The sequence below is a fragment of the Oryctolagus cuniculus genome, chromosome 8, assembly GCF_051225735.1.
Source record: "Oryctolagus cuniculus isolate XC-2025 breed Fujian yellow rabbit chromosome 8, ASM5122573v1, whole genome shotgun sequence".
Lineage (NCBI taxonomy): Eukaryota > Metazoa > Chordata > Mammalia > Lagomorpha > Leporidae > Oryctolagus > Oryctolagus cuniculus.
In genome coordinates, this window is record NC_142874.1 from 5684353 (window position 1) to 5697646 (window position 13294).

General features: G+C 51.6%; 1 protein-coding gene across 12 annotated transcripts in view; it reads left to right on the forward strand.

Annotated features, from left to right (window-relative positions):
- The window catches only part of FNIP2 (folliculin interacting protein 2), a 137709-nt gene that overhangs the window by 108192 nt on the left and 16223 nt on the right, over nucleotides 1-13294 (forward strand). For all 12 annotated transcript variants that reach the window (XM_089301871.1, XM_051831668.3, XM_051831665.3 and 9 more), the window contains one exon: nucleotides 406-562. In XM_089301871.1, the coding sequence (XP_089157997.1) occupies nucleotides 406-562 (157 nt within the window). The remainder of the gene's footprint in view (nucleotides 1-405; nucleotides 563-13294) is intronic.

Below are 13294 nucleotides of genomic sequence, written 5' to 3' on the forward strand. Positions count from 1 at the left end.
TCTGTGACGACCGAGAGCAGTCAGTAGGGGTTTCCTCTCTCCTCCCGCACCGTGCTGGGCGTTGCCCTGTGCAGATACATCAGACTACTAAAGCCAGGCTTCTGGCAAGAGTCCCCAGCTCAGGCGACTTCATTCTTCACTCCGGTGACACAGGCTGCCTGGTGGATGCTCTCTGTGAGCTACAAGGACAAACTTGTAAGCAGCCTCCAGCCTTCCATTTGGAAACAAAACTTTCTCTCCCCGTCCCCTTCCCTCCCCCATACCAGTGACCCACTTGCTGGAGGGCTGGGGCGGTGCAGCACCCTGAACTGGTTTTATTTACCTGTGTCATAGGCTGTCGCTCCAATCGTCATGCAGAAGGAAGTGCGTTCACCTGTGTGTTCTAACGGCCAAATGTCGTCTTAGGTCACAGAGCATCAGCAGCCAGAACGTGAGGAACTTCGGCCGCTCCCTCCTGGCAGGGTACTGCCCCACGTACATGCCGGATCTGGTGCTCCACGGGACCAGCAGCGACGAGAAGCTGAGGCAGTGTCTGGTGGCTGATCTGCTGCACACGGTGCATGTAAGTGACCCCAGCCGAGGCCTTGGCCAGCAACAAGTGTGCAGGCTAGGAGAGCCTAATGAAGGACTTGGGGGGGGGGGGGCAGGGCCTGTGAGCACGCCTGCGCGTGAAGGCGTACGGGGCGGGAATGGGGGCTGCCCGGCTGCCCTCTCCCCGCCTCCCATGCTCGGAGCTCTTCTTCCCTGTGGCTGAGCCTCGCTGGAGGCCGGAGAGCAAGGTCACAGCTGAGCAGATGCAGCCCGTGAGCGTGAGCGGCGGAGGTCAGCCTCCCGGGGCCCGGGCAGGACCCAGAAGGGCACAGAGTGGATCTGGGAAAACACAGTGACCCGCACAGATGGTAACAATTAGCTGCTGTCACGGGGAGGACCGAAGAGATGTCACATATGGTTTGCTTTTTATCCGATCCTTACAAGTTCCTAACAGTAATTTATTTTAACTGATTTGTCATTAAGTTCACTTTGATGGCTGCACGAGGATGACCGTATAAAGATTAACAAGTCTTACTGGAAGATTGCCTTGTGGCTGCTGTGAAGGGCTTCTCTGCTGTCTGCAGCGTGACGGGAACTGAGCAGTGGAGGAAGCTGTCAGTCTGATAGGCCTGTTTTTAATTGAAGATGTGTAAAAATAGATGTTTTGCATCAGAAACACACTGTACCTTGTGCAATAGCAAAAGTCCTCCTTGCGTTCAGAGATTGGAATTTGGCTCGCTACCCACATCCTCACCCAACAAATACTTGTCTCACGGTGGCGTCGCGTGCTGTCTTTGGTCTTGAAAGTCTCCTCTGTGAGGACGCGACGGACATCAGACACAGGCTGAGCAGGTTATTTGTGTACAGTGGCAAGAAACGCCCAGTGGTGAAGCAGGTGTGCTTACAGCCAGTCCAGCGGTGGGCAGGACAGAGAGGGGACAGGAGGGTGGCCTGCCCATCGGTGTCCATGTGCAAACCCAGACGTTCCTAATCCCGCCCTGCCTTGTGGCCATACACCACCCCGCACCAAGATATTCCTGGAATGAAGCTATGAAGCTGCTGTTGTCTGTGTGCAACACCCTAATTTGTTTGCATAGCGCAGTGAATGCTGGGTACTTGTTCGTAGGTTCAGAGGCCCCTGCAACAATGGCCATAGAAGGAGAACAATGCCCTCGTGGCGTGGCCTGGTCTTCCCGAGCTGTCCAGAATGAAGTGTGACGCCTCAGTGCCTGTATGCACTGGGTCTTTGAATGTCCTAGGCTCTCCCACTAACCACTGTGGAAAGTACAATCGATTGATTGACAGTATCTTTTTTTTTTTTTTTTTTTTTTTTTTTTTTTTTGACAGGCAGAGTGGACAGTGAGAGAGACAGAAAGGTCTTCCTTTGCCGTTGGTTCACCCTCCAAAGGCCGCCGCGGCCGGCGCACCACGCTGATCCGATGGCAGGAGCCAGGTGCTTCTCCTGGTCTCCCATGGGGTGCAGGGCCCAAGCACTTGGGCCATCCTCCACTGCACTCCTGGGCCACAGCAGAGAACTGGCCTGGAAGAGGGGCAACCGGGACAGAATCCAGCTCCCCGACCGGGACTAGAACCTGGGGTGCCGGCGCCGCAGGCAAAGGATTAGCCTATTGAGCCGTGGCGCCGACTGATTGACAGTATCTTTAAGATCATTCACGAAATCGTTTCTGTTTTCCATAGGCTGTCAATTTCCAATTTTTGTATATTATATTTTCATGGTGACCCTCCGGCTCTGCAATTCTTGCATCTGAAGAAACACAACCATATTTACTCTGTCAAGAGCCTGGTTTTTTTTTTTTTTTTTTAATATTTCATTTTCCCTTCCTTTGAGAAGTAATGTTTTCACACTGTAGCTTTTTTCATTTCTTCAAGCCATGCACTCACTCTGAGAGATCAAAAGTTATTAAGCGTAATAACCTATATTGTGTCAAATTGTGGGTACATGCACAGGGCAGCCATGCGTGGCTGTTAATGGGAAACTGAGAAGGGTTCATAAAAATACCTTCAGAAGTTTAATACGTTCCGAATAGATCCAATTAGTATTAGTGTATTTCTAATTTCACTTGGCACATTCATCATAATGAATTTTGCTTTTGAAGTCGTGTTCCGTTTAAACTGCCTCTCAGCCTGGCACTCTGGTCTATGGCAGCATTCTTAAACATTTAAAAAAATACAAGCAGCCTTTCTACTTTGATTTACACATATTTGTTGGAAAATAAACTAGGAGTATTTGTAACGTTATCTTGAATTTACTGCTCCATCAGGCCTAGTGACTACCGGGGATCCAAGAACAAGTGCATGCCCAGAGTTAGAGCTGTAATAGCAGCTTGTTGGGGAAGAGGAGGCTGGAATAAGCTACCTCGCCATAACTGGCTTTCAAAACCCATTTTCCGAATGTTGCCAGTTCTCAGTGTCCGTGTTAGACTTCACTGGGCTTTGATAGTTGTTTCCGCAGAGCGGGATTTAAGGAGCTGTTTTAAAGCAGTTGGTTTAGATTACTGCCCTGTTGCCCTGGCCTGTGCGTTACTGGGACAGTGAAGTCTGTAAGTGCATGGCTTTGTAACTGCAGTGGGCTAGTTTGGAGTTTATTCTCTCGTTGCAAGATTGCTCTCTGGAGCTTCCAATATTAAGAATTTCTTTTTGTACTTTGCTCTTATGAAAGATATTAGCTTTATTTCATTTACTTTCATTTTTATTATGGACTTTGACACGTCAAGATTCAGATGTTCTTTAAATATTTAAACACGTGTTCTTATTTAGTCCCTACACCACCCCTTCTCTGTCATGTGAACTCTTTCTCTGCCTTCTAACCTACAGATGATACAGCTGCCTTAAATTAGTGTGAAGTAACGTTTCAGTTTCCCCCGCCTTATCTAGATGTGCACTCTTTGCTCGTGTTTCCCTTTCGACTCTAAGTGGAGAGAGAGTGCCCACGCCACCAGTGCCCTATAGCTGGGACCCTCAAGTAGCTTTTTCTCTTTTTCCTCCTGTTCTCTCTGCCTGTGAATGCCACTGACACGGGCAGTGCTGGGAGCTCTTAAACCACATGGCAGTGGAAGGTGCTGGGAGAGCCCTGACTTAGCACTGATGGTTTGGGTTCAGGTCCTAGTGTGAGCATTCATTCACCGGCATCACCCAGCTGCAGAAAAGGGAATTTAGAGGAACAGATGAGTCTAACCCAGGGTTAAGAGTTTGCCTTCATGGCCGGTGCCGCGGCTCTCTAGGCCAATCCTCTGCTTGCAGTGCCAACACCCCGGGTTCTAGTCCCGGTCGGGGAGGCGGATTCTGTCCCGGTTGCCCCTCTTCCAGGCCAGCTCTCTGCTGTGGCCCGGGAGTGCAGTGGAGGATGGCCCAAGTGCTTGGGCCCTGCACCCGCATTGGAGACCAGGAGAAGCACCTGGCCCCTGGCTTTGGATCAGCGCAGTGTGCCGGCTGCAGCGGCCATTGGGGGATGAACCAACAGAAGGAAGACCTTTCTCTCTGTCTCTCTCACTGTCCACTCTGCCTATCAAAAGAAAAAGAAAAAAAAATGTTTGCCTTCTGCAGACAGACAAGCCAAGTTTGAATCATGGCTCACCCCTCAGTGACGGTGTGGGCCTGGGCAAACTACTTGAATTTTCTGGTCTACAAAATGAACAGTGCTGGTACCATGGTAGATTTGGGCTGAGGCTTCTGGGAGACAGTACACATCAAGTGGTCAGTACAGTGTGACCGCACATTACTCAATGCCCAGGAATGCTAGCTATTACGATAACGGGTGCAGGAGTGCTTTGTAAGTGAGAAGGCACCATAACCTGCTTCCACCATGGAGGGCAGAATGAGGACGACTAGTTTAGAAAGGTGAAGTTATGTGGGATGCACTTCAAGTCCTCCTAAGCAGGCGACTGCCTTGCCAACCCCAGGGGCTTCTGGAGCGGACAGCGCAGGCTCGCTGCCCTTCGGCTCCTGGCATCCGCTTTGTTCGCTGGTGACACAGGGAGCAAGTGCGGTCAGCGCCACAGTCGGCGCCGTGTTTTGTTGCTGTTGCTTTGTGTGTGCTCCACAACTTCAGGCATTTTATAAAATAACCCGTAAAGGGCAGTCGCAGCTGGATCTAACATCCTCTTGCACTGCACTTTAAGTTAGCAACAGATTGACTCCCGAAATACCACGCGGGAATCAGTAGCACGGAAAAGCAGCTTTGCTGCAAGCCTGGCTGTGATCTGTGCCCGGGAACACCTGAGTAAGCCGCGCAGTGTGATCAACCGGTACGACGCCAGGAGACAGCACATGGTACCTCGTGGCTGAAGTAGCACAGGCAGCGCTACAGGCTTCAGGTCAGCAGCCGCCTTGGGACCTCTGGCTGCAGAGGAACCGGCTCTGGGAGAAGTGTGCCGTGCAGAGCGCCTCTGTCGCTTTCCCTCCTGTGCTGGGCGGTGAGCGTGGCAGTGCCTTCGGCAGCCCCGTCTCAGCTGTCGGCCCACATGCAACCGTGCCCTGTGCTAGGAGGGTTTTTAAACCACGTGTTTTGACCTATAACTGGATTTTCATGAGCAGTTTCTCTGAACTGATTCAGAACTGCGATCATCACATGCAATTATTATTTAGTGACTCTAGTGTGTGCATGTACATACGTTCAGACATGGGCACAAGCATGTTCATATGTGTATAAACATGGACACTGGGTCGTGGTGTCCATCTACTTCTTCCTGTAGATTGCAGTGCAAAACTGTTTTTTAAAAAAATGCTGATCTCTCCAACTTGCCTCTGAAATCTGCACAGTTCTCTCCCTTTTCACTGTGACTGCCATCTTGAAGTCCCCTGAACTTCCCACCTTGTATCCTTGAGTCTGGTTTTCCTGCTTCCAGTCATCTTGAGCAGTATCTGTGGATGTGGTAGTCCCTTTTCTGTGCTTCAAACACACACACACACACACACACACACCCTGCCTACATGCACGCACACACACCCTGCCTACATGCACACACACACCCTGCATACATGCACACACACCCTGCATACACACACACCCTGCATATATGCACACACACACCCTGCATACATGCACACACCCTGCATACATGCACACACACCCTGCATATATGCACACACACACCCTGCCTACATGCACACACACACCCTGCCTACATGCACACACACACCCTGCATACATGCACACACACCCTGCATACACACACACCCTGCATACATGCACACACACACCCTGCATACATGCACACACCCTGCATACATGCACACACACCCTGCATACATGCACACACACACACCCTGCATACATGCACACACACACCCTGCATACACGCACACACACACCCTGCATACACGCGCACACACACCCTGCATACATGTACACACACACACACCCTGAACATGCACACACACCCTGCATACATGTACACACACACACACCCTGCACACACACACACCCTGCATACACACATGCACTCTGCACACACACACACCCCCTGCATACACACACACACACATATACTCTGCATACACACATGCACGTACACCCTGCATACACACACGCACCCTGCATACACATACACACTCTGCACACACACACCCCCTGCATACATGCACACACACACACCCTGCATATATGCACACACCCCCTGCATACATGCACACACCCTGCATACACACACCCTGCATACACACATGCACATACACCCTGCATATACACACACACACACCCTGCATACACACACCCTGCATATATGCACACACACCCTGTGTACATACACACACATGCACACATACCCCCCCACACACACACACCCTACACACACACACACAGTCTCCTTTTGTGCTGCAGTCTCACTGTGGGCCTTGCTGTAAATGGTCCACTGTTTGCTCACACACCTCTGCCAGTGCTGAACACACTTCCTTTGCAGAGGGCTCTGTTGAACACCTGCCAGATGTCGCTGAAGGCCTAGTAAGTGCTTCGTCTTTGAAGCCACCCCAAGCTCCATGCATACCTCTGTGTTCAGCGTCTCTACCTCACACCAGGGCCACAGGCAGTGCCTTGCCCTTTCCAGCCCGGTACCTCGCCTGGGGCCTGGCACGTAGCAAGTGCTCATGAGTGCTCCTGGATGATTCCCTGCGAGGCTGGGCTCAGGGAAGCCTGTGTTTGTGACTGCAGGTAAACCTACCGTGGTAGCTGGGCCCTTTTTTCCCTGAAGTGGGAAGAACCGTCAGATGATTTTGTCTAAAACAATGAAAGGAGAGGGTGATTGGTAAGCCTCCCTGTGTCCTTTGCCTGCCCTGAAGGAGAAGTAGAGTTTAGTGTAGCGCTCTCGGGCGTCACGTCGCCTGTATCGTGTCGGAAGGAGACACGGGGTCTGATGTCAATGCCTTACCAGTTCATTTCACTGCTTAGAAGACACTTGACCGTATCCACCGTTCTCCACGAGCGGCCTCCAGCTCTCTCCTTCCCCTGTGGAGTCACACACAGCCTCACTGAGCCCCTTTCCGCAAGTTCAAACTGTGTGATACCTCAACAAGCAGCCAGCCTGACGGCCAGAGCCCTTCCAAAGGTTGCACGTGGTCCCAAGACCGTAAGGGAACTGAGGTGCCCGACCAGGGAGCCTGGGGGCCGCAGGCACACTCAAGTCCTGTGACCATCCCTCCACACCAAGTCCCATCCTCCTGCCCTCAACCCACAGAATGCCGTGATGTCTCGGGGCTCCCACAGGGGGCTCCCTGCTTGATTGTAGATACTAGGAGCCCTCGGCAATGTCCCATAGCCCCACATTATTTGATTCTCCTGTTGCTTTTCTTTACTGAAGCCTCTGACGACCGACATTGGACCTGTTTCCCAGAGAAAAGTTGATAAATCTCAGAGTTATGATAAGGTCCTGTGTAATTGTTTCCCCTCCTGGTATTTCCCTGTGTTAGACGTCTGTTTGAGGAAGTAGGAAGCCTCTGAGGGTGGCACTTCAGGTGACCTGACTGACTCATTTCACCAACAAACAGGGCAGGGAGGCTGGAGACGGCTTTCGGGAAAGCGGGGAAGATTCATTCCCGGAGATCTATCTGCTGAACGCCTGCCGAGTTCCTCACGGTCTGGGCTCTGTGTTTACTCAGGATGTGACGTGGGAGAGTTGCAGCACCACGTGCCGAGCTGATGCGGAGGGCAGCTCTGCCCCCGTCACTCCGCAGGTGACGGGATCCGTTTACCATCTCATCCCAGCCTGCTACACTGTCGTGCGTGAAAAACACACACACACACACACACACACACACAGAAATCCTTTTGTGCCAGACAAATAAGAATCAAAACCAGGCCAAGGAAGTGTGGGCTGACACGACACTAGCCTTCTGTGATTTCAGTGGGGACACGTGTCTAGGAATTGGGCGCTGCAGTGCTAAGACCCACCCAGGCTCGGAGAGATTGTCCCGTATGCACAGAATTGAACCCCTTAGCTGAAGCCTGGACTTCCAAGAACTTTGCTTTCCTGAAGGGGGACCCGGACGCTCCAGACATAAGCAGTGAAGCAGCAAAGAAACAGATTGGAAACCTCGTGGGGGTGGGGGGGGATAAGACGGTCAGCTCTGAGAAGTCTACACCGTAGGCCTGTGCTGTCTGGGATCTACCCAAAGAAGATCTCCACCCAAAGAAACAAGCAGAAAAACCAGGAGCCTAAGAGCCTGGGGCGCTCTGGCAAAAGGAGCCAGCACGCTGCTCTGCTTGAGCCGTGTTCACACCGCAAGCTCACGGGCACTCGGGGACGCGGATCGGGGAACGCAGCAGAACGAGCCCACAGTCAGAACATGCAGAAAGCTCGCGAGGGACAGGGAGCGGATCCAGGCAGGGCTCCGCCCACCTCCTGGCCAGAGTCACTGTCAGGCAGCTGTGTTTAACGTGTTTCACAGTGACAGGAAGAAGGAATGGGGACGTGAAGAAGAAGGAAAGAATGTGATAAATGACTACCGAGATTTGTAGAAGAACTAAAATAAATTTCTAAAATTGAAAAGCCGTCACTGGAACTAAAACCCCCGGGATAAAGCACGGGGCCGATTGACTAGAGCGGAAGAGAGCTAGAATCCGTGAGATGGAGGCTAGTGTGAAGTGTTCTGAATGCAGATCCGAGACCAGAATGCGTGCAGAAAGGAAGTAAGAGATGCGGAGGCGAGAATGCAAAGCTCCTGAGGTGATTTTCAGGAGAAGAGAACAGAGATAAGAGGGAAAGCAAAGTGCATTGTGGGAAATGTTTCCCGTTAAATAAGCACACTGACTCCCAGGTAGAGCAGTGTCAAGGAATCCACACTTAGCGACAGGACCTCAAAGAGAGGGGAGCTCTTGTGCTCCGGGAGTTTGAAATCTTAACAGAAAACATAAATAAGGCACGAGAACGCGGGGTGGGGGTGCAGCGGCACACGCAGGATGAGCAGGTGTGGAGGAGGAGGGGCAGGGGCACCTGCAGAGCACCAGAGGTCCCCCCCGCCGTGGGCAGCACGAGCTCTTCACCCACACGTGCAGCCACCTTGGGCCACCACAGGAGGGTCTCCTGTCCCCTCTCAGTGCAAACGCCATAGGAGGGTCTGGATGCTTGCATTTAGTGAAAGACCGCTTCTAGGTGACCGTAGCGGAGGAGACTGTTGGAGAAGGCAGGTGCGAGGCTGGAGAGCTGCATGGTTTGTTTATTTATTATTTATTTTTATTTTCTATTATCATCATTTACTTAACTCATCAGCAATCCACAGGCAGCTGCAGGCCATTTCCAGGGTGCTCAGCCACCCATAAGCAGGGCGGGTTGGCCAACAACTACCTTGCAGAGTTCTCTTCACTGCCGGGCCCTGGAGGAAGTGAGCCTTTAGGTTAAGTGGGCCTCCTCCCTTAAGGAGGTGGGGGCTAGCAGAGAAGATCTGAGGACGTTTAGCTAAGAGTAAGTGCTGGGAAGGTGAACGGTACTGTGTGTGCCATCCTGTTCTCTGGGGCCACTGATCAGAGGCCCTTCTGGACGCTGTGTGAAGGCTGATGGTCATGGTGCTATACCATGACGAGAATGGTACCAGCATGGTCATGTAGCATCTTCTTCGTGAGACACAGCTTAATCAAGCTGTAAAATTATCTTACAAAAGTAATTAACAAAGTGACATCCAAATGACGTCGAAGGATCTTTATTTTTTTTTTTTCATTCCGAATCTCTTAGAGAAAAATTAAAAATACAGGGAAGTGCTTCCAATTACCTTTGTGCCCTAAAGAGGCCGTCCACTGGCTGATAGTTGAATCTGCACTGTTGCAACTGGTGCCCGGATTTCAGAGCTGGTTCTCAGTCCAGAGGTCTCTCTGCTCCTGCTGTCTGGTGCGAGCTGAGACAGAAGAAGGTTGGAAAGGGTCAGTTTGGAGTCTCTGTTGGGCAGTGTGAGGAGCAGAAAAATGGAGGGATTTCTTTGCAGAGTGCCTGATGGAGATGACTTTGTGCTCTAATGATGAGTAGAGTCCATCATTCACACTTTTTATAGTCTCTTCAGAGTGCTCCACCCTGTTTTTCAGCCCCAGGACTTCATAATAGAGGGCTTAGCAGAATCACGGCCCTAAACGGTGGAGCTCCTGGACTCTTTTTCTGAGGTGTCAAATGACCTGGCGGGCTCTCGTGCCTTGTCTTCCGTGTTCCCACCTGTACGCTACTGCCCACAGGAGAAAGGCACAGGGAGCGGTTACAGAAAGCCTGCAGGGCGGGGGGTGGGGGGGAAACTGCATGGATTTCAAAATTATTTTGCACCAGAACTTACTCTTTAATTGCATTTTCCGCGAGCTTTCTGAAGTTTTGTCGTATATGTGAGAATAGCATTTTCTTACTCTTCATGTCGAGTTAAAAATAGGTCATCATGTGAAACGCTGGACATTTTAGCCCGGCACATGGGCAAGAAATGTTACTAATTGTGCAGATGCCTTACTAGGAACTGGATTGAGTCCAGAAATATCTCTTGCAGGTAGAAAGTACATGCCCAGCACTTCGTTACGCTCATTTCAGAGGACACAGAAGAAAAATGAATGTGATTTCTGTCCTGGAGTTACTTAGGAAGATCACTGAGGAGACAAACAGATGTGAAGTGACTGTGTGTGACTCAGTGCCAGAATGAGTGATGTGGACGGGGGCAGCCTCAGAGGTCAGAGGAAGAGCAGCGAGCGTGGGAAGGCTTCGTGGGCAAGGGGGTGTGAGGCACCCAGGCTGGAAGACGTGGGCGGTGGCGGGGAAGACGGGGCGGAGGCCCCCCTGGCCTGCAGAGCAGGCTGTCCTAGCACGCACTGCGGACTGAATGTGTGCAGGGGCGTAGGTATGCCCACACCCTGCAGAGCTCTCCGTGTGGAGTAAGAACTGTTGCGACTCAATGGTTAGGCTGCGACTGGCCGGCGTGGGTGTGGGGCTTGATGAGGGAAATGATAATGCGGTATTCTAGAAAGCTTGAGAGTTTTGGGTTAAGGGACGTGGTCACTCAGAGGAGGGGTGCTGTGGGCGAGCTCAAGCAGAGCTGGAGTCTGCCGCGTGTGGGGCTCTGTGGGCCATGTCCCACTCATTTTTTCCCCGCACAGAAGACTGCGGCCTTGAACTTCACAGCTCATAGAAACTCTTGAATCAGGTACCACCCCATTGCACAGAAACTAAGGGGTGAATTCATGAGCTGCCACGCTCTCAGAGCCAGAAAATGACCAAGCTAGCATTCGGGCCCGGTCTCGGCTGGCAACAGTCCTTTGTTGAAGGGTCAGAACTGTACCTATTCTCCTTCCGGAAGTCGAGGTAAAGCAAACGTCAAGTGTGTATATTAAGGAGCGTATTTTGTGTCCTCGGAGATCTGACTTAGAACCTTATTACTGGAGTGTCCAAAACATTTAACACTTCCACCAAATGCACCCACAAATCCTTAGAAGCCACGGATTAGCCAAGCTTATGCTGTTGATTTGATAAGCTATCCAGGCCAAGAAAACTCCAGAAACCTCCAAGGATCCATGAAATAAAGCGCCTCACTTGTTAATCCATCTTGAGAAATCCTCATGGGAAAGTAGTTCGGGTGAATGAGAGGTTGACAAGGAGAAGCAACTAGAAGCTTGTTTGTGACTGCTCACGTGGGTAGAGCAAGGAAAGACCATGATGGCATAGGGCCGCCCCCTCCTTCTCGGGTGGCGATTGGCCGTCCAGCCCAGCGGTCATCTGCAGCACTTGGCCCATCTTTCCTCATCCTCCAGCCCCCATCAGAAGTTTCTGGATTTGCATGGGAGGCATGGACGGAATCTGGGGAGGGGGAGACAGGCACAAGGCTGCCGACTCTGCACTGTCACCTTGGTGGTGGCTGGGTCCTCAGTGCAGCACGGACGCCCTGGGGGGCGACAGAGGTGGCACTGCGGAGTTCTCAGGCGGTGGAGACAGTAAAAACACGTTGCAGGCTCATTCTGATATGAGAAGGTGACAGATGACATGCACAAGGGACTTTGTTTCAGAAGTGGTTGTCATCATCTTGAGAGAGAAAGGAAATAGACGAGAAAGAGTGTGCATAGGCTTGGGAACGTTGGTCGACCAAGGAGAGTGTTGAGTGGAGATTACTGTCTTTTTTTTTTTTTTTTTTTTTTTTTTTTTTTTTTTTTTTTGACAGGCAGAGTGGACAGTGAGAGAGAGAGAGAGAGAGAGAGAAATGCCTTCCTTTGCCGTTGGTTCACCCTCCAATGGCCGCTGCAGCCGGCACGCTGCGGCCGGCGCACCGCGCTAATCCGATGGCAGGAGCCAGGTGCTTCTCCTGGTCTCCCATGGGGTGCAGGGCCCAAGAACTTGGGCCATCCTCCACTGCACTCCCTGACCACAGCAGAGAGCTGGCCTGGAAGAGGGGCAACCGGGACAGAATCCGGCACCCCGACCGGGACTAGAACCTGGTGTGCTGGCGCCGCAAGGCGGAGGATTAGCCTAGTGAGCCACGGAGCCGGCGAGATTACTGTCTTTAGTATCGGTATTTCCTTCAGACCTTCTTTCAGAGCTCAAACATCAGAGGCCCCGATTCATCTGACGCAGAAAACGGTTTGGAGAAAAAGTTTTACAAGGGTAAATACAGTCTGGGCGCCCCTGTCTTAGTGATATTTAATCAAAATAACAAAGTCCTTTGGGGAGAACGTACCATCAGGATGAGAAATTGTACTCATTAAGCTGATAGTTGACAATACTGTGTCTCCCTGTGCCCAGAGGAAATGGGCCAATGTCATGATCCAGCCAGACCTTACCCTGTTTCTCTCCCTTCAGTTCCAAGGCCTAAACTCTAGTCCCGAGATTAGGTGGGTGAATCCCATTTTCAATAGATGTTTGAATCATTCAGTCTTACGTTTTGGAGCATTTCTTAGAAGTACTGCTCCATGTGGGAGAAGAGGGGTGTGTGTGTGTGTGTGTGTGTGTGCGTGCGCGTGCACACACATGTGCTCCCACACCTTAAGTGCACATGAGCTTGATCAGATTGGGATCTCACAAAACCGACTTCACAAGTTTCACTGTTTAGTAACTTGTACCATTAGCATAGGCTCATAAGAAATAGTATTAAAAACAGTGCAGGCCGGCCCCGCGGCTCACCAGGCCAATCCTCCGCCTTGCAGCGCCGGCACACCAGGTTCTAGTCCCGGTCGGGGAGCCGGATTCTGTCCCAGTTGCCCCTCTTCCAGGCCAGCTCTCTGCTGTGGCCCGGGAGTGCAGTGGAGGATGGCCCAAGTACTTGGGCCCTGTACCCCATGGGAGACCAGGAGAAGCACCTGGCTCCTGCC